This window comes from Falco rusticolus, chromosome 4 (assembly GCF_015220075.1).
Source record: "Falco rusticolus isolate bFalRus1 chromosome 4, bFalRus1.pri, whole genome shotgun sequence".
Lineage (NCBI taxonomy): Eukaryota > Metazoa > Chordata > Aves > Falconiformes > Falconidae > Falco > Falco rusticolus.
In genome coordinates this window covers 82,030,922-82,057,627 of record NC_051190.1, presented here as the reverse complement: position 1 = coordinate 82,057,627, position 26,706 = coordinate 82,030,922, and the positions used below count along the sequence as shown (strand labels likewise).

At 39.6% G+C, this 26,706-nt stretch overlaps 1 protein-coding gene and 1 long non-coding RNA gene across 3 annotated transcripts in view; one reads left to right on the top strand and one right to left on the bottom strand.

The window, feature by feature from the left end:
• Positions 1-2,600: 2,600 nt before the first annotated feature.
• Positions 2,601-11,711, bottom strand: LOC119146684. Its single transcript, XR_005103813.1, has 2 exons — positions 11,394-11,711; positions 2,601-3,828 (listed from the first exon to the last, which is right to left on the bottom strand). It is a non-coding gene; the product is annotated as an uncharacterized LOC119146684 (long non-coding RNA).
• The window catches only part of AGMO (alkylglycerol monooxygenase), a 192,207-nt gene continuing 175,988 nt past the window's right edge, over positions 10,488-26,706 (top strand). Inside the window, exons 1-2 of one of the 2 annotated variants that reach the window (XM_037384704.1) lie at positions 10,488-10,680; positions 17,207-17,337. In XM_037384704.1, coding sequence (XP_037240601.1) covers positions 10,552-10,680; positions 17,207-17,337 — 260 coding nt within the window. In that variant the 5' untranslated portion in view covers positions 10,488-10,551. The remainder of the gene's footprint in view (positions 10,681-17,206; positions 17,338-26,706) is intronic. The other variant, XM_037384703.1, reaches the window with a different exon arrangement.

Genomic DNA, 26,706 nt, shown 5'->3' with positions numbered 1-26,706 from the left:
CACTGGGTTTCACTCCTCTGTTTTTTAATTTCTCCTATCTGGAAAAAAAACATGGATCTTTTAAAAAAAGTGAATTAGGAAAGCCAAATATAATTACAACAAATACTTTTATAAAATACAGTTTGTGATTTCAGATCAACTAAGAAATGGCAATTCCCCAGACTAGCATCAATAAAATCACGCCTTGGCATTGTATCTCTCAAATGCAAAGAAAGGATGACAATGTATGCAAAAAAATTCATCAGCTCAATTCCTACACTGATCTCCAATTCAAGTACAAGCATGTCTTAACCTGGTATAAAACATAAGACTTCATTTTACAAGTGATGCTGTGATGCTCACAAGACAATAAGGATATCTTGTTTATAAGGAATTTAAGATCTTTTTCTGTGTGTTTCTAAGTTACAAAATCAGGTGAGGACTTAGTGACCTATCCAAGATGAAATCAAATAATTCCTCTGAATTTAATTAACCTGATTAATCAAAACTTTTCATAGACTATATTTATTACTTTTATGATATATCTATGCCCACAGAGTACTCATTCTGTGAACTTTTTGGAAAATTTAATTCTTCTGTGGAAAATTTGATATTTGAAATTAGTTTTCACTCTAAATCAAGTTGCAAAGTGACCCTCTCATAACAAAACTATCAACAGAGAAAACATTTACAAAACAAAATTGAAACTTGTAGAAAATATATTTGTAAAAAAATGTTTTGAGTTAGAATGCTACTTTCATATTTCATTTTTTGTTTATATTAGGAAATCGAAAAAATTTGGGTTGTCTTCACACTATTGCAGGGGCTTAGGCATCCTGCACAAGTGTGATTCAGAAAAAAAAAAATTAGATTAAATACTTATGTGAGCAATGGAACAATTCAGAGAATTTCAGTTGTCCAAAACAGCCAAGAAAAATAACATAGAACTTATTCTCCTTCTCATTTGGGCAAATAAAAAGAAAACCCTTAGCTTCTGAAAAGCCAGTTGGCATAAGGTCTAAGACATTTTTAGTATGATAATGTCAGTAAGACAAGATGTCTGTGGAGGAAGTTTATGTAGGAATGTGCTTCACTGGAACAGAATGACTGGATGTGACAGATATCAACATTTTTCACACTATTTGCTTACCTAGTGGTACAGAATTACAGACTAAATGTCTCATTGCAGATACTAATGTCAGCTACAGAACTGTATGCTAAAGCAAATACAGATATGTATGCGATCATTATATCTAGTGTCCAGCAGAGAGAAAAAAATCCCACAGAAAAAAAAGGTAAAGAAACCACTAAGAAGCCTTTTCATTAACAGGTTTTTTTGCTTGCTACGTTACAGTAAAAGGCAGGGTTTGCACAGGCTGAAACGTAAAAAAGCTGAAAAATACTATAAAGGCAAACAAATATTGAGAGCTAAACTGGAGATACAGATCAGCGTTTCAGATTCCTTTAGCTCTGTGACAACACCTGGGCTCCAAAGGTATGCTGATATTCAGTGGCACTTCTCAAAGAGAGTGTGAAGCTAGTATTAACTTTATTCTCTGAATTCTGAAGAGTTGGTATAAGAAAGTCTGTGTTTATTTTTGGTTTCCCCACTTCCAATCCCATCCCTTCCTCTTGTTGCATTTCAAATCCAAAGATACACCTTTTCATGGCCCAAAAGTAAGGACTAATGATGTTACAGAAATGGCTCAAATGTGTCAACAGCAGTTTTATTAACTGAGAACCATGATCTAAAATCTTCACCAATTTACAAGTAACTGTAGAGAGTTGTGAGGTCAATGTAATGTTTTGGTTTTTTTAAAAAAAACAACCTGAAAAATGCAAAAGAATGTATTTTATAAATTGTGTTGCTTTATTCAGATTGACTATTCAGATTGTGCTAGATTTCGTAATCTTTTAAGAATGAATATGCATTCCCCAGGTAGCTCATCAGTCTCTTAAAAGCTAGAGATGATTCATGTCAAAATTACGGAGTTGATTCATTGAAAACCTACTCTAAGTAGACAGAACTGACCTTGATAGTTGCATCTGGACTCTGGCAAATCTTTTTCTAATTTTCCACTATTTTGTCTCCCAGTATCTTGAAAAATTGCCACAAAAAACCCACAAGCCCCTAAGCATCCCCCAAAACGCTACACATACAAATCTTCCTGTTCTGATTGGTCTTTGGCTCAGACATTAAACCAGTAAGTGTTTCAGAACAGGTAAACAGCACAGCAAAGAAAACCTTATGGACATCTTGTTCACAGCTGCTATATAAGTTACTCTGTAACACTGGAAGGATTCCCCACAACTAAATATCAGGGAATACATTCCACACTTATGACATACAAATTTGAAGCCTATTTAATTCCCTGAATATAAAAAGAGATTAGAAACATTCATGAATATATGGAGAACTAAATTTTGGAACTAGAATGAAGGAGGGAAAAAATAGGCATTTCGTAAGTGAATTCTGTAGTAGTCTTTTTTTCCTCAAAGTAATGTGTATGTATAAATGAAATTTAATTTACTTTTCATTTATATTCATCATATAAAAAAAGAGGACAAAAAAGGCAAAAAAAGCTTTTGTTATTGTAAAATGTGACATACAGACTGCTTGTAATTTGATTGATCATTTATTGATAATTTCAATCATTTATTTTATCAAATAACTTTTAGAGTTATTCTTGCTTTACATACTACATTAAAAGGTATGGGGCATGCAATGAACTTCAAGCTTGCAAAATGCAAAGCATTCAAAGATTGAAAACATTTATCCCTAAGTTTAACAGACAGTTCCAGTGCTTATGCATTATGGCAGTCTTTAATTGTAGTGGGACCTCTAACTAGGATTCTGCTCCAGATTTCAAATATTCCAGAAACTTCAGGGTTTCTATAACTTTTCACTTGCTTGCTTTCCTTCAAGTTTTTTTCATAACATTTTTTCCCACTAACAATTTGCAGATTTTGTTGTGTTTATTAATTAGTTTTTGCTCTGGTTTTAATTTTTCTTCGGTACAAATTTCAGCTTTTAGTTGTTTCTGAAATCTTCCAGGGCCTTCTGGAGCTGACAGCTTCAGTTAGTTATCTTCTGAAAGGGAGGCTGCTGCCTGAAACTTCTTTCTTTGATTGCTGATTAAGAAAGAACCTATTCAAGTCAGTAGGACTTCAGCTAGTAAAGACAGCTGGGGGGTGAAGAGCATGCTGGAATGTCTCTAGGTAGGATGGGATTGCACAGTATTGAGGTTTGCACAATGTTGAGGTTTGGTCCTCAACACATGACAGATAAATTACCTGGGACGCATCAAAAGTACTGGAGCAAGGAGGGGTGCCCTGATGCAGGTTTATGCTATGGGGAGCATTTGGTGTTTCTACCTGGAGTGGTTTCAGAGTGGGAGGTGTGCTTTGGCAGAGGTAGTTAGGCACTAAGGGAGCAGCAGTAGGAAGTGTTGCTTCAAGGATGACGAGCAGGTGATGGACAGGGTTTTCACAGGGCCCCTGGAGGAACATGAGCATCAGCTGCAGGATGCAATAAAGGAAGGGGAGTGAGAGGTAGAGGTGGTTTTCTGGGTAGAGGTGGTTTGCAGCTTCTGACTTGGCAGCAGGAGAAAGGTTCCTTCTTTGCTCTCAGACCTGAATTTGCAGCATTGGCACAGTGACTCCAAGGAAAGGGAGCAAACTCTGCTAAGAGGGAGCACAGGGGCAGCTGGACCAGAGGTGAGTACTGGTTCTGGAGTGGCAGAGCACAGTGGCTGTAGACCCTCTTTGCGGTGGTGGGGTGGGTGTGTTCATCTAACAGGCTTACTGGCACACGAGGCTTGTTGTCTGCCAGAGGGCCAGGTAACTTATCTGTTAGGAAAAAAAGGGGATTTCCACCTTTCAGAAAGTGTTCTATCACCTTTGGTAGCTAAGCATTTTATTTTTATTTTGTTCAAATGCATTAATTGCACTTGGCATTTATAACATGCTGTACTTTATTTAAGGTAATAATCCACAGAAAATAGTATCTCCCTAGGACTAGGGATTTGCAGGCTAGGAAGGAACAGAAACCAGGTGATTATCCTAGGAAATAAAGTAATCCTTGTTCCTCATGATAAAGAAAAATAGTTGATTTAAGGCCAGATGATGCTTGAAGATATCAAGATTTAAAATATTACCAAGTGATTTTTATCAAGTGCATCTGTGGCTGGTACTAAAATACATCTTTAAAAATGTTCAGTGTCAATTTATGAAAACTATTTATTTTCCTGTTGTTCAGATACATGTGCATAATCTTTATAATTCTCTATGACTGTTCTTTACAATAAAAACCCCCCAGCGTTTTGGTTAGTCTTGCTTGAAAGGTGGTACTTCCTATGCTTCCACTCAGTAATTACCCAAACTATTCCTGCTGCGCACATGCAATAAAGCGGTAGCACGTGCTATATAGCTCGCGTCATGGGATGTTTCATAATTTTGGATCTACTTGGTGTTGATACTCATATGCTCCTAATTCAAAAACATGAAAGACTATTTTGGTGATAACAAGTAGTTATTAATCACTGGTCAGGCAGTACAAAGACCTATTAAGTAGGTTATAATGTGTCTGCTCAAGTGATCTTGATGTATAAGAGAGCTATCCTGTATCCAAGGCTGTAAGCCATATAACTCTGACATACCATATAGGTTACAGCATACAGCAACCTGAACCCTGGTGTTCCAAATAAACTAAAGATTTTCAGAAATAAAAGTGCAAGAAATTGCACTGCAGAGCATGCCAAGTAAAACTTGGAAACAATCACAACAGGTGGGCAGGCTGTTCTTCTAAAATTACTTGATAGGCCTGCCTTGAAGATAGAATTTATTTTTCCAGGAACTCCCATCCCCTCTCCCACCAAAAAAACAAAACACATTTTTCCTCGGTAGGAACAAAAGGTTAAAGTATTTCAAGAACAGAAAATGCTGAAAAAATAACAGAAAAATACCCTTAAAATTTTTTTGCCTTATTCTTCAGCCTGCCTGAGCACCCTGATGACTGCCTCCTGACTCATTAGGCAGCTGTGGCATGAGCAAGTCAGCTGGTGTGGGGCTGCTCATGGCTTAAAAGCAGCTGCTTGGAGCTGTTTCAGCTTGTGCAGAGATAAGCGGCCCAAGAAGCCAACTTCAGAGAGTGCCAATAACTGACCCAATTAAGAGTTCACCTCTTGAGTGGACTGGTAGCTGAACACCCAGTAGATGGGACAGCTGAACAGCCCAGCCAAAGAGGCATGTAGGCAGAGGCTGAACAATCATTTAGTCAGGCCACATGCCTGTTTATTGACAAATCTTTCCACAGAGCTTAGGGATGAGATTCAGAGGTAAGTTTAATGTTCTGAAATTCCCAAGCTTTCCTCAGCAGGGTAGAGTCTGGACCACCATGTTGTCCTGATCATCTTTTCTGTTGTGAATGTCTATCTCTACTTCAGTCCAGAACAACTCAAGCCAGTTTTAGCATTTTGTTTTGTTGGGCTATTTTTTTCTGCTGATGGAGCATGTTAAAATGGCTCAGCACAGTGTCTAATGACCACCAGGGTTGCACAAGGAAAGTGCCAAAAGTGCACAGCAGCTGGAAGTGGGGGAGGGCTGAAACCACTGCTTAGGCTCTCTTGGGATCTTCTTGCCATTACAGCTTTGTTTGAGAAGGATAAAATGCAAACATGTTAGAGAGCTTTCTGCTTGTGATTGGCCCCCCAAATCAGTCAGAGCTTCATGATGAATTTTCCCGCACATCTTCATTGCGGTCAGCATAGCAACTAAACCAAAAGGGTTTTCTATCTCTAACATTGTTTTATTAGAACAGAAAAGAAACCAAAGTAGTTTCTGAAATAGAGAACTGAGTTTTTGCTGTTTGAGGACTAGTAAAAATACAGAGCATGAATGCCAATTCCCCTGCTGCTCACTGTGTCCTAACAGGGTGAGCCGTTAGATTCAGACCTTGTATGTCTCAGCTGGCTTTCTGGATTGCAGCAACCTGTGCAGAGCTCCTCTGGTCTCCACAAGAACCTCATTCCTGCAGCTCTGAGATGCTGTTGTCCTCTTCCTGGTCAGGCCTTTGCCTCCTAATCTCTTTCTACATCTTTCATCTGTTACACCTCTTGAACTATCCCCTCTTGGCTTCCTTGCAGTCTGATGGTCCCTTGTAGGTCCCAAGGAGAGCACCACCTTCATCTCCTTCCAGAAGATGCCATATGACTGCATCCATGTGTGGCTGCTAGAACATGGAGTACCAGGGAGCTTTCATGCCCAGAGAAAACCCATCCATAAAACACAGTATATAACATATATAGTCATGTGAATAGGCAAATAGAAGAATCCATCCTGCTAGAGACTGGCCTTCAAAAAAAAAAAAGTGTAACTTTGAAAAGGGCCGTTACTGAAGTGCTGGTGTAAAGGAAGCGCCAACTGTTTGGATGCAGATACGTGCTTATGCAGGATAAGCTGCTGAAGCCATGTTTTTGGCAAATGCACAGGAGGTGGTGACTTCATCAGCTGTTCAGTTGATCTAATAACTTGCTGCTGTTGAAATAAAGTCATCCTGTTTCCACCTCATTCTCCTCTCTGGTTTGTAGCTGTGTGGTCCTGCCCTCTTTCTCCTGGGCTTTCATGCCAACTCCTGCACTTTCTAGACCCTCTCATGAGCCACTTGGCTCACTAGAGCAGTAGAAAAATGTAAACCTATTTCTTTTCTGGCTTAATTTCTTGCTATGTGAGTTTGAGGTCTGTCAGCTCACAGAGGAATCCTGTCAGTCTCTGCAAGGGCAAGGTAAATGGTGGAGGAAGCCTGTTAGCACTAACGAAGGAGAGAGCGGTGCTGCCCACCCGTTTTCCAGCAGGAAGTCACCATCTCAGTCAGCTAAGTAGGGGACCAGAGTCTAAGGTGCTAGTGATCCCCGTGGTCAGTACACTAGGGGGGAGAGAGAAGACAAGATATTTTTTTGCAGAAAACTTTAATTTTTTCATTCTTAAGAGAAAGGAGAAAGGTATCAGACATACCAGTGTTTAAAACCAAACCAAAAACCTCCAAAATACACACACACACTCCCTCTATAGAAGCAAGAATAGATAATAATAAACAAACATAAAGGATAAAGTTTGAAGACTAGTATGTAAGCTTATCAGCAAGTTTCCCCAACAGACTGCAGGGAGGGTATATTATTTTCTCTGGACATCTTGGCAACCCTTGAATAAATTGATTTTGCTTATAAGTTGCACTGAAGAAGGATCATATATGAGCACTGTTGTATGGTGAGCAGTCCTGCATAGAAGAAATGAAAAAGTAGCAGTAAGTGGCTAAGTGCATGGCATGGCATTGACTAATATGCAGAATATCCCTGTCTTCAGGTTTCTGGAGTCAGTAATATGCTATTAATAAGAGTTCTGTATTAATACATATAGCTTATATAAAAAGAACAAATAAACACTTTGGTAATTTTTTAAAGATACTGTATGATGTAGGGTTCATAAAGGGCAATGACAACATTAAAAATATTTCATAATACCAGTTTTATAATAACACTGATGCATTGCCAAGCATGAATATAGGTGCTGAATACCTACAGCAGTGATACAAAAAGAAATCTGACATCTGCTCATCACAATGTACTCATTTAAAGTGTTTCTGTATTCAGTGATACTATTACGTAAGAAGAGCACACTAAGCCCAGCTCTGTTCTGGATGTGATTTAGTTTGCTGTGAATGATTGCCAAGGCAGACTATATCGCCCATCCCAAATTCAACCTGCCCTAATTCCCTTTATGACTTTATTATTTAGTGCTGGTTTAGTGCTCTGAGAGACCCAAACAGGAAGCGTCTGGGCGTTCTCTGTTCATGAAGTGGGTGGAATGGAGTTCTTTAGAGAAAACAAAGTATGATCCACCTACGGATCGTGTTAGGCCAGCTCCCCAGTTTCCTCTAAGTAAAACAGAGGGTTTTGTTGCCTTAGTTACTGGAATGATCTACTAGTCAACAGCAGAATCCCAGTCTCAAGACAGAACATCCTTCTGCATTTTTGATGGCGGCATAGGATGGGAAATACCTACTTTTCTATTTTTCAGTTCTAAAAAAGAAAAAAAAAATAGTTTATTTAACTCTTTGCAGAAAATAAAATAATTACAATAATAAAAGCTTGAAAAAAGAGCTCTGCAAGGTCACTGAACGGAGGGAGTGTTGTCTGTTAGAGGGTTAGAGCTTCCACTAAAGCAACTTTGCTGGATGCTTTTTTTCGCTGTTCCTTTCTTAACAAAGAAAAGAGCAAGTACTGTAAACATGAAAAGTTTCAAGGCTTAAATAGAAAACAGCAGCTACATTTGTAGAGTCAGATTACTGAAGCTTGTCCAAAATTGATAGATCTTGCAGACAGGATTTAAAATTGTTCCCTTCCTCACCAGAGGCGTAGCTATTGTAGTGCTATCATCTATTTTTCCTTGGACACAGAAGCTGGAAAACATAACCTATCTGTTTCCCCTGTGAGGCATAATCAAGCCCAAATTCTTTCCTTTAGTTTTGCAAACAAGAGTTTCAGTATAGTGATACTTGGGTGATAATTTCCACTGAAATGGGTGTCCAAAATAATAATTTTAAAGAAAGTATAGAGTCCCGGAAAACAGATGGATCCTCTTCTTTCCCAGAGTGGTGTGATAGGAGGTATTGGTTCCATGGCACCTGAAATGTATCTCACCTGGTGTGGTCATGGGCTCCCTTGCCCCACTAATGGTTCTCACACCAGAGTGGTCCCCAGACAGTGTTCACTGCTAACAACACTTTATTTTTGTGGGATGAAGTGTTAGCCATTTAAGCTCTGCGAGCTGATAGTGGAGCAAGACGAACACCAGCAGCAGAGCAACGAAGAGCTCAGTGCGGCCTGCTGGGATGGTGTCTGCGGTTAGGGTGAGGTCAAGGAGCTTGAATGTGAGAGTAACGCCACAGAAATACTTAGGCTAACATACATGAAAAAGCAAACGTTTTCTACCATGTGTCATTGCCTGCAGTGAAGGATCTGGTCAGAACAGTGTTGATTTGTGTGATTTAGAGAAAATTTGGAATTTACATGAATTCAGATTTTAGAAATTAATAAATGTCTGTAAGAACCTGTGACTACCATGAATAAACACTAAAATTGACAACACTAGGGTATAATTTTAAAGCATTTTAATAGGTTTATTAGTTTTTACTTGTATCATAGTACTAGTATAAACTATAATAATAAGAGTACTCAAATCTTTCACCATTTTAAAATATTTGTTCTTTGTTCAGATTAAAGTAAAATATTTTATTGGTCCTTCCAGTAATTTTCTGACATTCATCCACTACAACTTTGTTAAATTATTCAAACTGCAGAATATTGTTTAAACCTGCTGCCCCGCTGTTGTTTAAAAGGCAACATATTTAATAAAAACATCACAAATGTGCCCTATTTCAGTTATTTTAATGCTGATTTGTACATGTTTCTTTTTCTAAACAGAAACTTTCAGCTATGAAATTACCTGTCATAGTTCCCTTCTAAAAGTCAGGGTTGATTCACAGTAGAAAGTTTTTCTTGATTTATTGACTGACAGGATTTAAATTGTGGTAAAATACTTTACAGCAGGATTTTACCACCCATTTCTTCTGCAAAGACCATAAGTGGGCCTGAACATTTGAGATGAAGGGGCTGTGGGACATTCTGTTATTTTATTTCTGGCTAATCTATTTTATCACAAAGCTTATTATTTATAGTAACGCCGAACATAGAGAGTATGATTGTCAAACATTTGATAGGGAAATGCATGCTCCTGAGCTTCACATTGGAGGCCTGAATGTGCAAAGCTTGTCTTTATTCCCATTTCTAAAAGCTGTTTTCTACAAGGACCTAGCATAATATATTTGCACTGTTTCTTTGTATTTTCTTAGTTTACATTCCTTTGTAAATGAAAATGTAATAGATAGCTTCTAGTCATGTTGACTGGAGCTGTGCTAAGCCCTTCTGGAAGTTTACAAAATAAAAACTCTTAATGGGAAGAGTGCTGGTCTGACCCATACAGCTGAACTACAAGGCCAACACAAGCACACCTTGGCTTGGCTCACAAAACCCTTAACATTTTAATTTTATAAAATTCTGCTTTTTATGCTGAAGTCAAAACTTGACCAAAATGTTGTGTGTGTGGAAACCCATCTAAAAATGAAAAAGGCTAGCCTGAGCTCTGCTGCTCGGAGGTTTTTGTGGGTGAGAAGGGATCGGGGACACGCAGTGGGCAGGTGTGTGAGCGCTTTCTCTTGACTCCAGAAGTGGCCTGCGTGTGATGTCATGTACAAAGACCCCCAAACACCTCCAGAGCAGCACGATCCATAGAGAAGCCAGAAATTCCAGGCTCTCCCCAAAGCACCCAGCTTTCAAGCCCCCCCAGCGCCATGGGGTAAGGAAGCACGGCCGGCCGGGCTGCGCCGCGCCTGGGGCCGGCGCGGCCGGGCGGAGCGGAGCGGAGCGGTGCGCACGGGCGGAGCGGAGCGGTGTGGCCGGGCGCTCCCTCCCCCGCCCGCTGTCAGGACACCTGCGGCGGCGGCGGCGCGGCCGGGCCATGGGCAGCCAGGGGGGCGGCCCGCCGGCCACCTCGCCCGGGCAGCAGCTCCGCGCTCTCTTCTACGTGCTGTCGCCGGGCGAGAGCGCCTTCCGCACGGTGGAGGAGGTGCCCGACTACGTGGAGAAGGTGAGAGCCCCCTCCGTTCCCCCCCTCCCCAGCTCCTCCGCCCTCCCCCCACCAGCCCCGCGCGCAGCTCCCGCGTGCCATTTTTCTAAAAGCCACCGGCGGCCAGGGCGGATACGATGTCCGCGAAAGGGCACCTACATTAAGATCAAATACCTTGTCTTGCACTGACTGCTTGCATTCCTGGGCTTTCTCTCTGCAAGCTGCCTGCCTAACCGTGCGCTCTGATGTATTTTAAATGAAGGCTCAGGTGCTTCCTCCTGATACCAGGAGCGGACATGTTCAGAGAAGCACTCCACACATCTGAGGGTTGGTGCTAACGTTTTTCAGGTTGTCGGTGCTGCAGGATGCAGGGACAGCAAACTGAACTGAGCAAACCAGAAAATGTGATACTGTATTTGGCTATTATAGTTCTCAAAGTCAGCAGAAAGTCAGGTCTCTTTGTGCTATTAAGGCAAGTGCTACACGCTTGGTTAAAGAAAGAAAAATAAAAAGATCTATCTAAAATAAAAATTAAAGGTTGTTTAAGAAAAATGAGAACAAATATTTGTGTTGGGGCCATGCAATCTCCTAAAGCTCCACAGCAGGAGTACAGAGGTCAGGGGTGACGGCTCCCTTGTCAGCAGGCAGCAGCGTATCCCTCCCTCCGGCCCTGCCTGCTTCTCCGCTTCCCTGAAGGCACCTTTGCACCCTTCTGTCCTACCTATGGCACTGACCTTGGCACCCAGCTCCTGCTGAACCTGGACCAATGTGAGCTTTTCATACAGACAGCAGATAAACACTATTTTGCCCTTGTCAAAGTGGATTCAGTCCAGCATCGCTTGAGGATCTGCAGTTTTCAGGCGGGTCCTGGTAGCTCTGACTGCTTCCTCTGCCAGGTGACCCTTGGACCGCTGCGCAGCAGCTGCTGTTGGGCTGCAATGGGGGTGTCCTGGGTTGCGCAGAGCACTGCAGCATCGTCAGCAGCTTTCTGGGAACTGTAGTATGCGGCAGCTCCCTTGCTGATGGCTGTTATCAGCAAACGTTGCCCTTTGGATAAGGTAAGCAGACAGCTGCTGTGAACGCAGACTGTGCATGCACTGTCTGATTGATGGAAAGCTTTCCTCAGAGGCATTTTGCAACTGAGCTATAGCATCACGTTCGAGGAAGACTGTCTAAAGCTTGACAGTGTTTCCCAGTCAGCTGATCTCTCCCTCCAGCTTGCTCTTTGTCCATCTCAATCCCTTTACTGTTCCCACATTTTCAATGGAGTATCATTCACTTTCTTGCCAGCAGCATTCCTTAACATCCCTGGACTTTCTTCTCCAGGCGGACCTGTGCAATATTTAGCTCAGACCTTGGCCAAACCTGGAATTTCTTTTACTGGGCACACATCTGTAAAAGTTTGTGGAAGGATTCTTAATACTTCTTTGATTAAAAAAGTGCCTGCAGGCATCTGCTGTTGTAGAACACTGTTGTGATAAGTTTGTAAAGGAATATATACCTCGCAAAAAACTACACTTAAATAAAAGGTTTCCCGTTACGGTTATACTTTCCTATATAATTGCTATCTTGGGTTAGGTGTACTAGAATCCCCCTCTAGTGCGTTTGTTGCCCGAACAGATCTTTTGATGCTTGGTTAGATCAGTGTGTAAGTCTTTTAGCGGTATAACTGTCTTAAGTGTATGGCTTTGGTCTGAGCTTAGGCAGTGTTCACGCCTCTTCTTCTGGCCATGTGTTTGTAGGCAGAAGGTAACTACCTACAGTTCCTCTTCAGCAGCTTTTGCTTATTTGACCTACTAGATCAGCAGCTTCTCTTGGACTGCTTAGGGAAGAATTGCAAGAGGAGCAGATGCATTGGTTTCAGCAGGGCTAGATTTAATAGTGACCTGATGAGCCATTCAGAGGGGCTTGGAGTGGTAATCCCTTGAGTTGGTACAAATACAGAAGTGGATGCTTGAGCTCTGCCCAACATAGAACAAAAGAAAATTTCTAGTTTAGAGCTGGTAGTAAATGAAAGCCTCAGCTCAAATAATTTACTGTAAAAGATGGTAATGATGATGCGTGCGTGAAACAAACTGCTGGTTACATCAGTGTCTCCTAAACAGTTTTGGGTTTTTTTTCTGAGACACCTGATAGAAGTGGGATGTAGATCTTGGCTCTGTGATGTATCATGCCTGTCAGATGGTTGAGGGTATTTCTAGTACCTTAGATCACATGGCTACAGCTGTGGGGTTATGCACCTTCCAATGTAAGGTAGGTGGCAGAACTTCCTAATTCACTCAGATTTTCATATTTTTTGTGATCTGCAAAGTTGACCACTTCGGTGATTTACAAAATATATGCACTTCATAGGAGTAACTCCTTTGAGCTAGTCAGCTGTGCTGTTACATCTGGGCAGCAAATGACAGCAGTGGGTGAAACAGCTCTGATGTTGAGAAAAAAGTAAGTTGGTTAGCTTAACTTGTGTGGTGTACTTCCTGGCTGTGGTTATATTACTTCAGTTTTCAGAGGCAGGACAGCTCCTGGTCCCTGCATTGCGCTCTGTATGTTGGCAGACTGTACGTGAAGGCCCCAAGTCCTGTTTAAAATACAAGCTGATCAGATACCAGTGACTAGTAGAAAAACTCTTTAGAAATTCCCAGGAAGAAGTCACCCCTCCAACTAATCTCCAAAATTCTGGGAAAAGGGGTACAAATCCTGGACCCTAATCATAGAATTTATTTTTGTGAGCTTCGGTCATGTAGAATTTGAAACCCTTGAATCCCTCCCTAGAGAAGAGAAGGCGTATGTCAGTTTTCTTTCTCAAGGGCAGAACATCCTGACTCTTATATCATACACTGATGCTTTCCCTGTCCCTTCACGAGCATCCTCTTTGCTACAGATACAAGGTTATGCTCTGCATGCTCTGCTTTTTTGATTCTTTCATAATCTACTAATGGGAAGATCGGGTGCTCCTTTTTGCTTGCTGAATATAATTTTCATGAACAACAACTTTACATTGCTCCTTGTTATCTTCTGAAATTATCACTTGTGCTCAGTAAAAACTTTCATGAGTCAGACTCGGGAAAAGCGTGCACTGTTTCTTCTGCTGAGAGCACCAAAATGAAAGCTTTCAACTTAATAACCACTGTTTTTCTTTTCTACTTTATGCTTTTGAGATTCTAAAGATTATGTTCACATTTATGCTCAATTCATATTTTAGGCTTTACTTCTAAATAATGAGGCACAGAACCTATGTATTTAGTTTTACATGAAAGTTGAGTGTCTTACGTTATAAGGACTTGGGGCTTTAAGAAAATAGAAACTGTTTCAAGACTTGCACTAAACCCATTAATTTATGCTGAGTTTCAACTTAGGATATTATTTTTTGAAACTGGGTGTAAGGCAGAAACTGATTTTAAAGGGTCCTTTGCATTCTGTAAGAGTTGGATACTTGTAAGGGAACCCCTCTTACTCAGTGCTCAGAGTAAGACTTCAAGTTATGGATCAGTTATTCAAGTAAACCACAAGCTAATGCAAATGTCCAGTAAGTATTTCTGGTAATGGGTGAAGAGAAAGAAACTGGAAACAGAGACAATAAAACATTTATAGACCAGAAGGTATCGAAAGGATCCATCTTCTGTGTCTGACTTGCGATGCCAACAGTGGCTATTTCTTAACTTTGTGCCATTTTGTTTGTAGGGGCAATCCTTGAAATCCTTGCAGAGCTACCTATCCTCAACAAGTTCCTTATATGTCTTCATTGTTATTTTCACTTAAACAAAAAAAGGCGAAAAAACGAAATTAATGGTTCAGCCAGTGAGACTCTTGTCTGTCTTACTGTCTCCTTTTTTTCTGAATTATTTGCATTATCCTTATACTGTTTACATCTCATCCTTAAACTGTAGGCTGTTTGGGACAGGGAGTACCTTTTCCTTCTGTTTGTATGGCATCTAACACGGTAGGATCCTGCTCCTTGACAATAGCTGTTAGGTGTTATGGTCACATAAATAATAACATGCTAGTCTTGACATAGTTGATCCCTCTGATCTGCTTTGGGCAAAGCTTAATGTGGGTGTGTGGGAGAAAGGTAGTAATGTCTTAGATACGAAGAGGTATGCCATAAATCTTTCCTTATGCAAGCTGCTTGATGGGCAGGAGGTTAAGGCTGAATGTTTCTCTGTCCTCCTTGCTATGGCACTCCCTATTTTTGAGTCTAAAAATGCTGTCAAATGCTTGGCAGTCTCACAGCTTCACAGAGGGAAGAAAATATTTAATGAAGTCAATGGGAAAGAAGTTATATTAGTGTGTATTAGTACAAAGTCAAGTATGTTAACTGTTTGGGAGGTTGCTAGGTAAAGTGAATTGCCACATAAGAATACAGGCATTGTGTATTTCCTATTCACTATTTTCGTTTCTTGAATAAAGCGGCCCACTTTTTTCTGTCCTGAGCCCATTCAATTTACAGTGCAGCTTCTGCTGTTCCGTAACTTCAAACTGTCTGTAGTCTGTGCTAGACCTGGCTCCTAATATTGTGGTCAAGTGTTTCTTGCCTTAGTTGTTCTTTATAATAACTGCTGGAATGTACAGCTGTGGTCATCAACCTTTGTTTGATAAGTTAACAATCAGTTCTTTAACTATATCAATTAAGAAAACTACATTAAAACTCTTGGTTTATTATTTATTGTATTCAGAGCAAAACAAGGAGTATTTATATTTTCCTGGAATGCTTTAAAATGATTTCAAATAGAAGGTTGTACGGTTTGGTTTGTATTTATTTATTATTGATTTAAAATATCCAAAGATTTACCATGTTGGTTTTCTTGGGTGCTGTTTAGGCTTTATCTGTAGATCTTCCTTGGTTTCAATTTTTTTTGTGATATCAGTTAGTGCATATCCCAACCAGGCTTTGAGAGCAAGCTAGGCATCTAAATTAAAAAGTGCCATGTTGATACTAATCTCTGTTCATCTGTTATTGTAACCTAACCCTGAGCTGCTGAAGTTTATGAACTTTAACATTGCCTAGATGCTATAAATCTCTTTCTGCTTGCATGGTTTGAATCACGTAGTTCTTCTTCGACTGGGCAATCTGGTCTGTATCCATCTTTGTCTCTTTAGTGTCCCAGCCTGGTAGGAATTCCCAGATCATATCTCGCTTGGCCACAAAAATGAGCACCCTCCAAAATGCAATGGCATTTGCAGAGACAACATGCTCCTTCCATCAAAATGTTGTATAGGTGTGAGCAGCCTCCCTTCTACAGCAGTGCAGTCCGGAGGGTTTCAGTCTGTGAATCTGTGTTTGCAGGTTATTTGGAGGGGGCAGCTGAAGATTACTATGGTGCAGAAAGTCTCACTGGTCTTGCCTGCAAAGCATGGTGGGAATTTTATGCCTTAATACTACTGAAGTGTTGTCTGAATGTCTCCAAGGTCACTTAAAAGTTTTCTACAGAGGGAGGGAGGCAGGCAGGCAGTTGAAGGAACATTCATGTGCACAGAGTTCTGATGCAAGTAAAGCTGCTCCTTCCTGTGTACCATGCCACAGGCTGCCTAGATTTTGGTGGCAGTGACTGATATGCTGCTGCTGCCTTGTCATTCCTTCCATTAACTCCAGTGTCAGTAAAGAAAGAGTATATGCTCTACCAGTTACTGTTATTGAATCTTTTTTCTTGCCTATGCCGATGAAAATTTGAGGGCAGCTATAACAATCTTTGTCCGCTGATGAAAAATGGTGTTGTGCCTATAATGTTACCAGCTACAACTAGGCACAGCCGTACCTTCCTGTACTGGGTTCCGCTGTTGTGCATTTTCAACTTGCCAGTTGATTTGGGACACAAGACAATGTGAACTGAAACCTAGACTAAAGCAGTGTTGTGAGATGTTTCAGTGTTGTTCATCATTGTATTTCTCTTCAGAAAGGCAGAAAATTATTTTCCAGTTAGTACAACCCAAAATAAAAAAGAGAGCACTGTGTGATTCCTGATCGGTCTGGGCAGAGAATATATTGTATGGCCCAGATCAAAATGGACTGCGTAGTTACTGGGTTCTCTGACGAAAACGCATACAGAAGAGCTGTTGCTATCTTCAGCAAAAAGCACGGCAACATAAAAGAAACTCGTTTTGCCTTTCAGATAATATTATTGGATGCCAAATTCAGTGGCTGAACACATTCAAAAACCACTTGCGTATCAAATTGAGAGCAGATTCTGTTTTACCTTGTGGTTAGAGGAGTCTACAAATGTTGCTGCTCTCACTGGTTTACTTGAATATGAGAATATGAGTTTGGAAAGACTTTGTGTTTAGTTTTGATGCCCTTTAACAATGTATGTGCTGAAGAGACAAAAGAAGATAATACGGCAAGAGCTTAGTGCACTGGGTTTATGCTGGTGTTATGGATTAAATGGTGACCTTGGTGGCTCTGATTTGTAAGGTCCATGCGGAGCTTTATCATAGTAGCAGCTACTGAGGTGCCAGCCAAACCAAGAAGTATCTGGCTGAATAAACTGCTGTTAGGAAAGGTTGAGCTAATTCTATTTGTGTTGTGACTTCTTTTCTTCAAATTGTTTTTCAGAGTATTCCGTTCTTCATTACTTTTATTGGGCTGGAGTTTGCTGTCAGCTGGGTTCAGAAGCGTAAACTGCCAGGTCGGATCAATGACGGCATAAGTTCTCTTTCTTTAGGTATCCTGTCTCGACTGCCAGAGTAAGTATGTGTGTTATATTAGCTTAAGACTCTTTTTTTAATCAGTAAGAAGGAAGAAGAGAGACATATATTGAAGTTGTTACTGCTATCCTAAAAAGATTAAAAAAAGGCATCTAGATCTTACTTCACTAAAATGAAGTAAGAGTGTAAATATCTTTCTAATCTGTAAGGCTAAATATGATACTTGCAGGATGTTTTCCAGCTCCAGGTATATTAATTTATATTTGATCTTGGCTGTTACCTTTTGCTGATTCTGGGTCTTCAGATGACTTGACCATATCTTATGTTAGACTATATGTTGAAATCTGAGTTTTCTTTCATTAAACTTCAGAAAGAAGAAAACTAAACAAAACCAAAAAACCAGATCCATTATTTTCACTAGCCTTAAAAAAAAAAAGTGTGCATATAACCAGATTGATAGAATTGTGAATATGCATGTGATCAAAAGTTCTTTGAACTCTGTCATAATCCTGTGTTTGACTTCAGTGGATTTCAGTGCCTCAGAGAATTGTTGCAAACATGGTCATCTGATTTACTTTCCAATGTAAAGGTCATAAGATTTAGCTGAATTAGTTCACAGTGAACAGAGTTGTGTTTTAAAGCAATATCCAGTGTAGATTACTAAATATCCAGTAACGGGGAATCCAGAAAATTCTTTATATAGTTTCTCTAAGTGTTTTTCAGGACGTCAAATTATTTCTAAGGAATATCATGTTTGAGATCTGCCTTTGCATGATACGAGTTTCCAGATGATAGATTTTATTACGTCTTTTCTGTTAGAATGGGATTACATTTCTATTCCCAATGTATGAATTTACAGGTTACCATCAAATTGCATATAATCTGTTCATTACATGAACAAAAGTTTGTTATTTGAATTTGACTATATGGTATATGTTCAAGTCTTTCAGTTATTCCCACAGTCCTTTTTCTGAATCCTCTGCAGTTTTTCAGACTTCTTGGTGCTGATGTCTCAAGTACACTCCATACTGCAGAAACTACTATATCAGTGCCAAATAATGAAGTAATTTGTTCTCTATTTCTGCTTCTTGTTCCTCCCTTTATATATTCCAGGTCCTTTGAGCAATCCTTCATCCCCAAATATTTTTTGGATTCTGTGGCTTACATTCCTCATTCATAGGGAATATGTTCTTATGCTTGGCCATAGAAATACATAGATTGTACATTTGGTTGTCCTGAAATAGTTTGAATCCATGAAGTGTTGTCTTTGTTATTTAGAGATCCCTGGTTTTTGTCACTGTAAATTTCACTAGAAATCTTCTTTGAATCCAGGTATTGATAAAACACATTAAAAGAGCACAGTAACACAAAAATTATCCCTTCTGGTGAGTAGCACCCATTTTCTAAAATGTGTAAATCAGTCACTTTATAATCTATTGAATGTTTGACATTTACTTGATTTTTTTTTTTTTTTTTTAATTTTAAAATCAAGGAAAGTTTTGAAAGCGTCTGTGTCTGTGCCTTTAAATTAGGTACAAAGACAGCTTGTGGTGGATTATGTTAGCAGGAAGTATCATGGGCAAAGCCTTTTAAGGGGTATGGTAGATAAATAATGTCACTTAGAGACACTGTCCCAAACTCTTCATATATCTGCAAATAAGAGGCATAAGCTTTTAGCATGAGAAATATTCAAACATAATAGCTGAGAATTTCATGAAGCTATTTTTGCAGCTAGTATACAACCTATGTTGAAACCATTTTGTTGCTTTTAATATGACTTTTGAGCATAATCTTGAAGGAGAAACATCTGTTTTCTTGTTATATTTTAAGCTGTAATAATATATATCAATACATTAGACTTATGTGCTCCAACACACAACCCTGATAAAGGCTTAGTCTAGTTTGCATGCACCTAGTATTGAAATAGTTCAAATACTGCTTCTTCAACTTAACCCAGATTTTCTAGACAGTCACACATTTGACTAGTTTACCATGCTAAATATTTTTTTTTCATCTGAAATATTCAGGACTGGTTAAGTTAAACAAAGGGACTGAGATATATGTAAAGTAACTTTGAATGGTTTTGCGACGCTTTTTGGCTTTATTTTAAGAATACTAAAATGCTTCAAATGCACTTACTCCTGGAAGAAATGCTTGCTGAGAAAACTAGTGGTGTGTGTGTGGAACGCAGCTTTGCAAGGTGCTGAGTACTTTTATTATTTTGGCACTCAGTACTTCACTGCAGAATTTGGCTTGCGGGCTATGCAGTTTTCTTTTGGATAAGAATTATTTTGCAAGGTTGTTTCAACTGAGTAGGCCAAATGATCCCTAAGGACACAAAGTTTGCAAAATCAGGCAAATCTGCAGGATCAGTACACTTATCCATTGCTACACCAGCACAAGAAGTATCTTCCAGGTTGCTTGTGCAGCTCTTGTGGCTGGAAACAGAAGACATTCTTCAGCAGCTCTTTTAAAAAAAGAGTTCTGTAAAGCTTTTAACTTTCTGACTGAATGTGAAAAAAGTAGGCAAAATACAGACTTCCTAAATTATTTAATCACGTTACTATCACAATTCTAATGGTGATTGCTCAGTGTAACAACTATTTTGTAAGAGGAGTTGTGAATAATAGACTGGCTAAAAAGGCTTGAAACAAAAACTTAGAACAGTTTGCATTTCTGTCTTCTGCATCCATAGTGTGAAAGAACTGGGTCAGAAAAGAAAGGGAAAAAGGAAACAAAAATCAAATGCAAAATCTGTTGCTAAGACTTTCACTTCAGTCTTTCCCTTTCAGGCAGAAAAAAGGTAGGGAAAGTTGACAGAAACTGCTAAAACAATATTTCAGCAGAACCCGCAGCATCAGGGGAAATAGTAGTGCAAATCATTAACAGCTGAAGGTTAGATTAACACACCATTGATTGTATCCTCTCCCAGGGACTAATTTTCATTTTCTCAACTAGCAGCAATGGTTTGCCACTTCCTTAAAAAAAATCTGTGGTTGAATCTAAAATGGTGGGCTTCGGTATATTAGTTAGAATGAAGCTTCAGATGCATCGTTGCAAAGAGGTCTTTACGTTAATGAAAAAATTAGGAGTCACAGACCATATTCAACCTCTAAGTATGTTTTTCCATTTCACAGTCTGTATAACAGAAGTACTGCATATCTTGAGGGAAAACAGTATTTATTCAGTGTTTCTTACTTCATTGTTGGAGAAAATGCAAATCCATAAATTGTTGATATTTGTATGTCAAATACTAAAAATGTAGGCGCAAGAGGCAAAGTCTAATCGGGCAAGGCAATGTGTTTTGTTTTTAGGCTTATTAGACTCAACAGCATGTAGCAAGTTGAATTGCTTTGTGCATACACAGCATTTCTTGTAAAATAGCTCATGTATTTCTTAAATATAATTCTCTCTGCCTTAATGCATACTATGCATTCCTCTGCATGTGTGAATACTCAATGTTACATGCAATGAAAAGTAATTTGTGGGAAAGGGAGAAACTGGAATTACTAAGCTTACTCCCATCATCCTAAATGTTGGTGGTTGAAAAATTTCTGAGAACTTTTATTCTAAATAAATAAATAACTTTTCTAACTAACTATTGCCAGGAGATTTGAAATGCTGCTTTAAAAATACACTCCCAAGAGAAAGTTTATTTTGGGTATAAATATCCACTATGCAAGTATGTGCATTATTTCATATTGACCCATTTCTTCTTTTAAAGCAGCAGAACATAAATCAACCCAAAATGTGTTTGGGGGATCCGAGGTAGGTACGTTTTCAAACTAGTTGGGAAAGTCTCTGTTCTTTATGGTTATGCTCAGTTGCCAGTTTTTAGTGTTCAACTCTGCAACACAGTCATACAGTGTGTGAGTGTGTATATATATATTGTCTAACAGTTTTTTCAGTCGAGTCTGCAACTTCTCCATTTCTAAAGAGAACATTACCATATTAATACATTATTTACTTTGGGTTCTGAAACAGGAGATTGGAGTTCTCTGAAGTGTTGTTGAACATCAGAAAAGAATGAGAAAATGCTTTTTGTTTAGTTCACACTATTACGCATCTTAAGGTATCTGCACATCAGCAATGATTGAATCAAAGGAGTACAAATCCTGTTTCTGCTGTAGAGCAGTGTATTAATATTTTTGTACGTCATCTAGATTTTACCCAGAAGTTAGATTGAAGAGGCAGTTCCATATACATCGTAGACCACTGCTGCCAAATGAAGCACCTCTGACTGACTTGTACTTCTGGTTGCTCATTCCTGCCTCTACACCTTCTCTCCCCTTTTGCCAGCATCAGCATTTGTGTTGCCCTATGATGAAGTGGCCCAGGAAGCAGGTCCAGCACCCCACCCCCCCCCCCACCCCCCCACCCCATCATATTAACCTTTATCAGTCTTCATGGTTGTGCAAATTTTTGGGCTAGTACAAGAGATTGGCTTGGAAAAAAGCAGTCAGGGGTGCAGGACAAGAAATACCCAATTCTTTTGTAGCATTACTGAAGTACCTGCTTTAAAACATACGTTGAATTGCAATCTGAAACCGGAGGTTCTCCATTCTTAATAGCAGCACTGATTAGAATGCAGAGCTGATTAAAATATTCTTGGTTCAAGTTGGTGCAAGCAGTTGACAACCTTGTGGAGCTGGCAGTGTCTTGACAGAACACAAATACTTGCCTGCATGGATGTAGCCATTTAAAGTATGTCCTGGTTTCCTGAAGTATCTACTAGACACGCCATGTATGACTACAGAAAATTATAATCTCGTAAATTAGTGGTGGCATGTCTTAGAAGAAAATCTGGTACATGCAGTTTCCCAGAAGTTATATTTTCACTTCAAGGCTTATTAGGTACATTTTTTCTCCACATCTGTGTGACTAAGGCTTTGGACAGATGTTTATTTAGAGCATGGTCAGATGTATTGCTTCTGATCCAGCTGCCCCCTCAGATCTGCCAACATAACTGCACATTTAATTGCTCCCTAACCTGGTCCTGACAAAGTGATCCAGCTAAAAGCAGAAACAAAAGCTCCCCAAGAACTATAAAAGAGGTGTTTAAACTCAGCTGTATTCATTTTGACAGAGCCAGGTCAGGGAGCGGCTATGCATGCAATTAAACTGGCAGGTCTGAGGGCTGGTAACCACCACACTTAGGGCAGTGATGAGCAGATGGGGCCAAACTGGAAGGGGAATCACTGAACCTGCTTAAATGGCAAGTAAAGCTGCTGTGCCATACCATGCCCCTAAACCAACCTAACTGCTGGCTACTGCACTTCTGCCCTTCTGTACTCATTTATGTTGTCCTCCCTTTCTCTTCCGTTGGGTCAGGTGCTCATCTGATCCTGTTTGGAGTTATTTCAGTTCTCTGTGGGAGCAAAAAGGTATTTGCTTAAGGCAGAGAGACAGGCAAGTGAGTGGCAATAGGGCAGCCAAGAGCTGTCAGGCTCTAGGCTCAGGCTCTACTGAACCTGCAGTCACAACCATGGCTGCAGCAGATAGCTGTGCCAATTTAACACATTACCTGTCAAGGCATGTTACTAAAACCAGGATTTTAATAGGTAACAAGCCTGAAGAGACAGAACCTACTCACCTTCCCGTTCCTCCCTCTCTCCAAAAGCACCCTCCTGGCTGCACTGTCCCATACGCACCGCTAATTGTTCCCACATTTTGCCAAAGGTCGCAGCCCTCACAGCTCTGTGAGAACAGGTTTTGAAATAACTCACTAGTCTTCTGTAGGTAAAACAGTCAGAGTAGGGTAAACAATTTCAATAAGAGGGTGGTGCTGTGCAGCAGGAGCTGGTAGGGTTTTCAGCAGGCAAACCTGATTCTGGAAGCGGGTTTTCTAAATCAATTCCGTTCATGGCAGTGACTGTCCATGTGAACAGTCTTTCTTTGGTCTAATTAGTTTTTTTTTAAAATCTGGTTTGTCATTGATAAGTAAGTGGAACTAAATCAGTAAAAGTTAGGATAATTAATCCACATGAGAGTTACAGTCTTCTCACTGCATCAGTTTTAATGCAGTTTTATAAATTTGGCTTCAATTATGCTGTGTCCTCAGGCAAGTCCAAATCCAGCTGTGCCTAGTAAAGATACTAGTACTTCTCACCTGCTGTCAGGTGCTCCATCTTTGCTGTTAACTTCTCTGCTTCTGTCAGTGGTGAGTCCTTCCCAGGCATATCTGCAGCATTACCTTCAGCGGTTTAAACCGTAGAATTTTATTAACCTGGCTCATTTTGTTTGAAGCAGACTGGAGAGCACCCCTGTGGGCAGCACTGCTAGCAGAGCCCAGGAGTACCAATGACCAGCACTAGACAGCCTAACACGCATGGAGTGCTTTTTGGTGATGAGTAAGGAAAGCTCTGATCCAGAGTTTAAAATGAGTTTCTAAATTAAATGACATATATACTAAACATTTTTGTTTAATATAATAAAGGATTTGGGAGAGAGACTTGGGAGAGTTGAGATGTTCTTGGACTAATTGACTGAAACAACTGGTCCCTACCTATCGTAATGTTTTCGAGATTGCTGTATTTCACATAAGCTTGTCAGGGAGCCAATTACTCTTTTAGGCTGTAACCTCTTACACAGACACAGCTGTTTGCAGAATGTATATTTGTCTACATCCTTAGTATTGCATCATTGCCTTTTTTGGTACAGTGAGGCCAGTAAATGGCTTGGTGATTGCCTGTTTGTGCATCTCACAGCCCAGCTTTGCACCTGCCGTGTCTTCAGAAAAAAAGACAAGCTGTCAGTGTGTGTTCTCAAATATACTTGTGCTCTTCTGACTGTGAACAGAGTTTATCCTTATTGGAAATATGTCATTAATTAAATTCAGTAGTTTCTGTAGCTTAAAAAATATACCAGTTCTCAAACCTACTAAACATTGTGTAGATCTTTATTCCATGTTTCTATGTTTTTCTTTAAGATAAATTGTGTCAGTTTGCATGCATTTTGAAAAAACTCTACACAGAAGTTCGTTAGAGTACCCTTCTGACTGAAGCACTTCTCTGCTAAAAGATGCATTAAGCTTAAATCAGGATTCCACTAGATGGAGCACAGGGGTAGCGTTTTTAGAGCTGGCCAACCTAGTTTCCTGGGTCAACACCTAGAAGATATGGGGACTGGCAGAAAATGTCTCTGATCCTGTAAATCAGTGTTACAGATCTCAAAAGAATAGACTTTGACCACTGTGTATATCACAGACAAAAAAACAAATTATAATTTTAAAAGTTCAGAAGTAGGACCAAAGCTGTTCAGTAGAAATTCTTATGTAAATACTTTTCCTCATTTCATCATTTGATGTGCTATAATGTCTCACAGAAGTTATTTCACTATATTTTCATAGGAACAGTCATCTGTTACCAGTTCCTTTGTTCTAGATAAACTCAGAACAACTCTGAGTTGAATAGAATACCCTTTTCTCTTTCCTCATTACTTGCTTATATGTGACCTTTGAGAATATTACAGGCTTGTTCCTAATCTAACTTAAACGGTAATGCAAATTTGCAGACTTCAGTGGAACAATCCATTAGGAGAGGTCTAAATCAGATTCTCTATTGGAAAAAGGTACTAAGTAAGCATTTGTATTACACATCTATTTATACAAATACTGAAAGGTCGTGTGGGCTCGCAGAAGATGATGTTCTAGAATCTCCCAGTATGCTGTGTCTTGAAGTTACTGGAACAGAATTTACTGCTGGGTGTGCTGGGCAGGTATGCATAGGTCTAGAGAAATACAGCTTCCATTCTCATGAAGGAAGAAGAGTAAGCTACAATGCCAGAAGCTCAGCTGTTACTGAAGTTTTTGAACCAGAATTTATAATCTTTTAAAGATCACATGTAATGAAATTTACCAGAAGACTTTGCATAAACTTAAGGCAAAATGTGTTACTACTATGGATTATATCACTAAAGGCAGTGGAACTTCTCATGAAAATATTTAAGTTGTGCTAGTTTATTAATTGATTGCTTATTTATGTATTAGAGCAAAGATGAACAACAAGTGACCTGAATTACATAAACAGGACTTGGACTTAATAATAAAAGAGCATAACACTGACTTGTTCTTTTCCTTCCAAAACCTGTTGTTTTATGTTTTATTCCACCCACTACTGTAAATTAATATTAGTGTCTTAAATTAAAGGATAAAAAAATGAAGTGCAACAGGAATAGGCTTGGTGGAGAAAGGTCAGCTCTGTCAGACAAAATGTTATGCAATACTGCATACAACACAGCTAGTAGGGATACTGAAGTCACCACCATTTCACTTCATTTTGCCTGTGGTAGGTTTTTTTTTCTCCTTGAGGAAAACTGGGGATTTGCATTATTTAGGCTAAAACGCTATAAAGAGGGAAGCCATACTGAGGAAGAGGAGAGGCTTTGAATCAGCTTTTGTGTCTGGTGGGAACATTTTCTCAAAATGTAGGTGCTATTTCCTGTAATCAAGGGCTTTCCAGAGCCTGATAATAATTTCCCAGCTGTATAATTTTGGTGAATTATTTTTTAGCCTTGGGTTATTTCATGACTAGTTTTGCATATTAAGAATGGGAGAGGATCATATTCATCTTGATGATAGAAAACAGGGAATAGAACTCCCACAGCTCTCTCTCCCTTTCCCTCTACCTTGTGGAAAGTTTGGCTTTGTGCTAAAGCGTGAAAAAAGCTTTGACTGCAGTATGTCAGGCATATTTCAGCTCGATTTGTGTCAACTCTAATAAGTCAGCTGACAAGGTAATAAATTGGGTGTCTGTTCAAGACCTGGCACCTGTACAGGAAATAAAAGGGGATTTCAGTTGCAGGAGGTTTGCTTTGTTTCGCAAATGGACCTTTTCTCAAGGCTCCTCGGCCTCCTCCCCCCTTCTCTTTACTGAAATCATGTTATCAAAATGTTTATTTCAGTTGTGACTGGAGCCAGTTTTTCATCAGGAAAAGAACGCTCTGTGACTGTCCTTGGAAATGGAAATCCTTGTGCTTTCCACTCTGAAACAAAGGCTTACAGAGCATTTAATTATTCATGTATCCTGCTGTTACATATATGGTCTGAATAATTTCATATTATTGAGAAGAAACTGCCTTTGTTCAACATTTTGAAACTTCACATTCATACAGTTTGAATCAGGCTAGGAAAACTGAATTTATTTAACCCAGGGAAACTGTGTTAGTAGTATCTTACTATTTTTAATGATAATATAACCTTGTGACCAGGGTATCTTAATATGTTTCCCTCTGTGCCTGACCTCCAAGGATGCAAGTCTGTTTATAGCCCTTGAGAGCGGAGCTTTTGTAGGTCCAGCTGTAGAGTTGTGTTTTTAGCTCTGGGGTGCCAGGTTGGTTCCCAGTGTGACACAAACTGGTGACTGCAATAGTGGTGAGAGCCTGAGGTGGTTTCCCTGGGGTCTTCTCTTT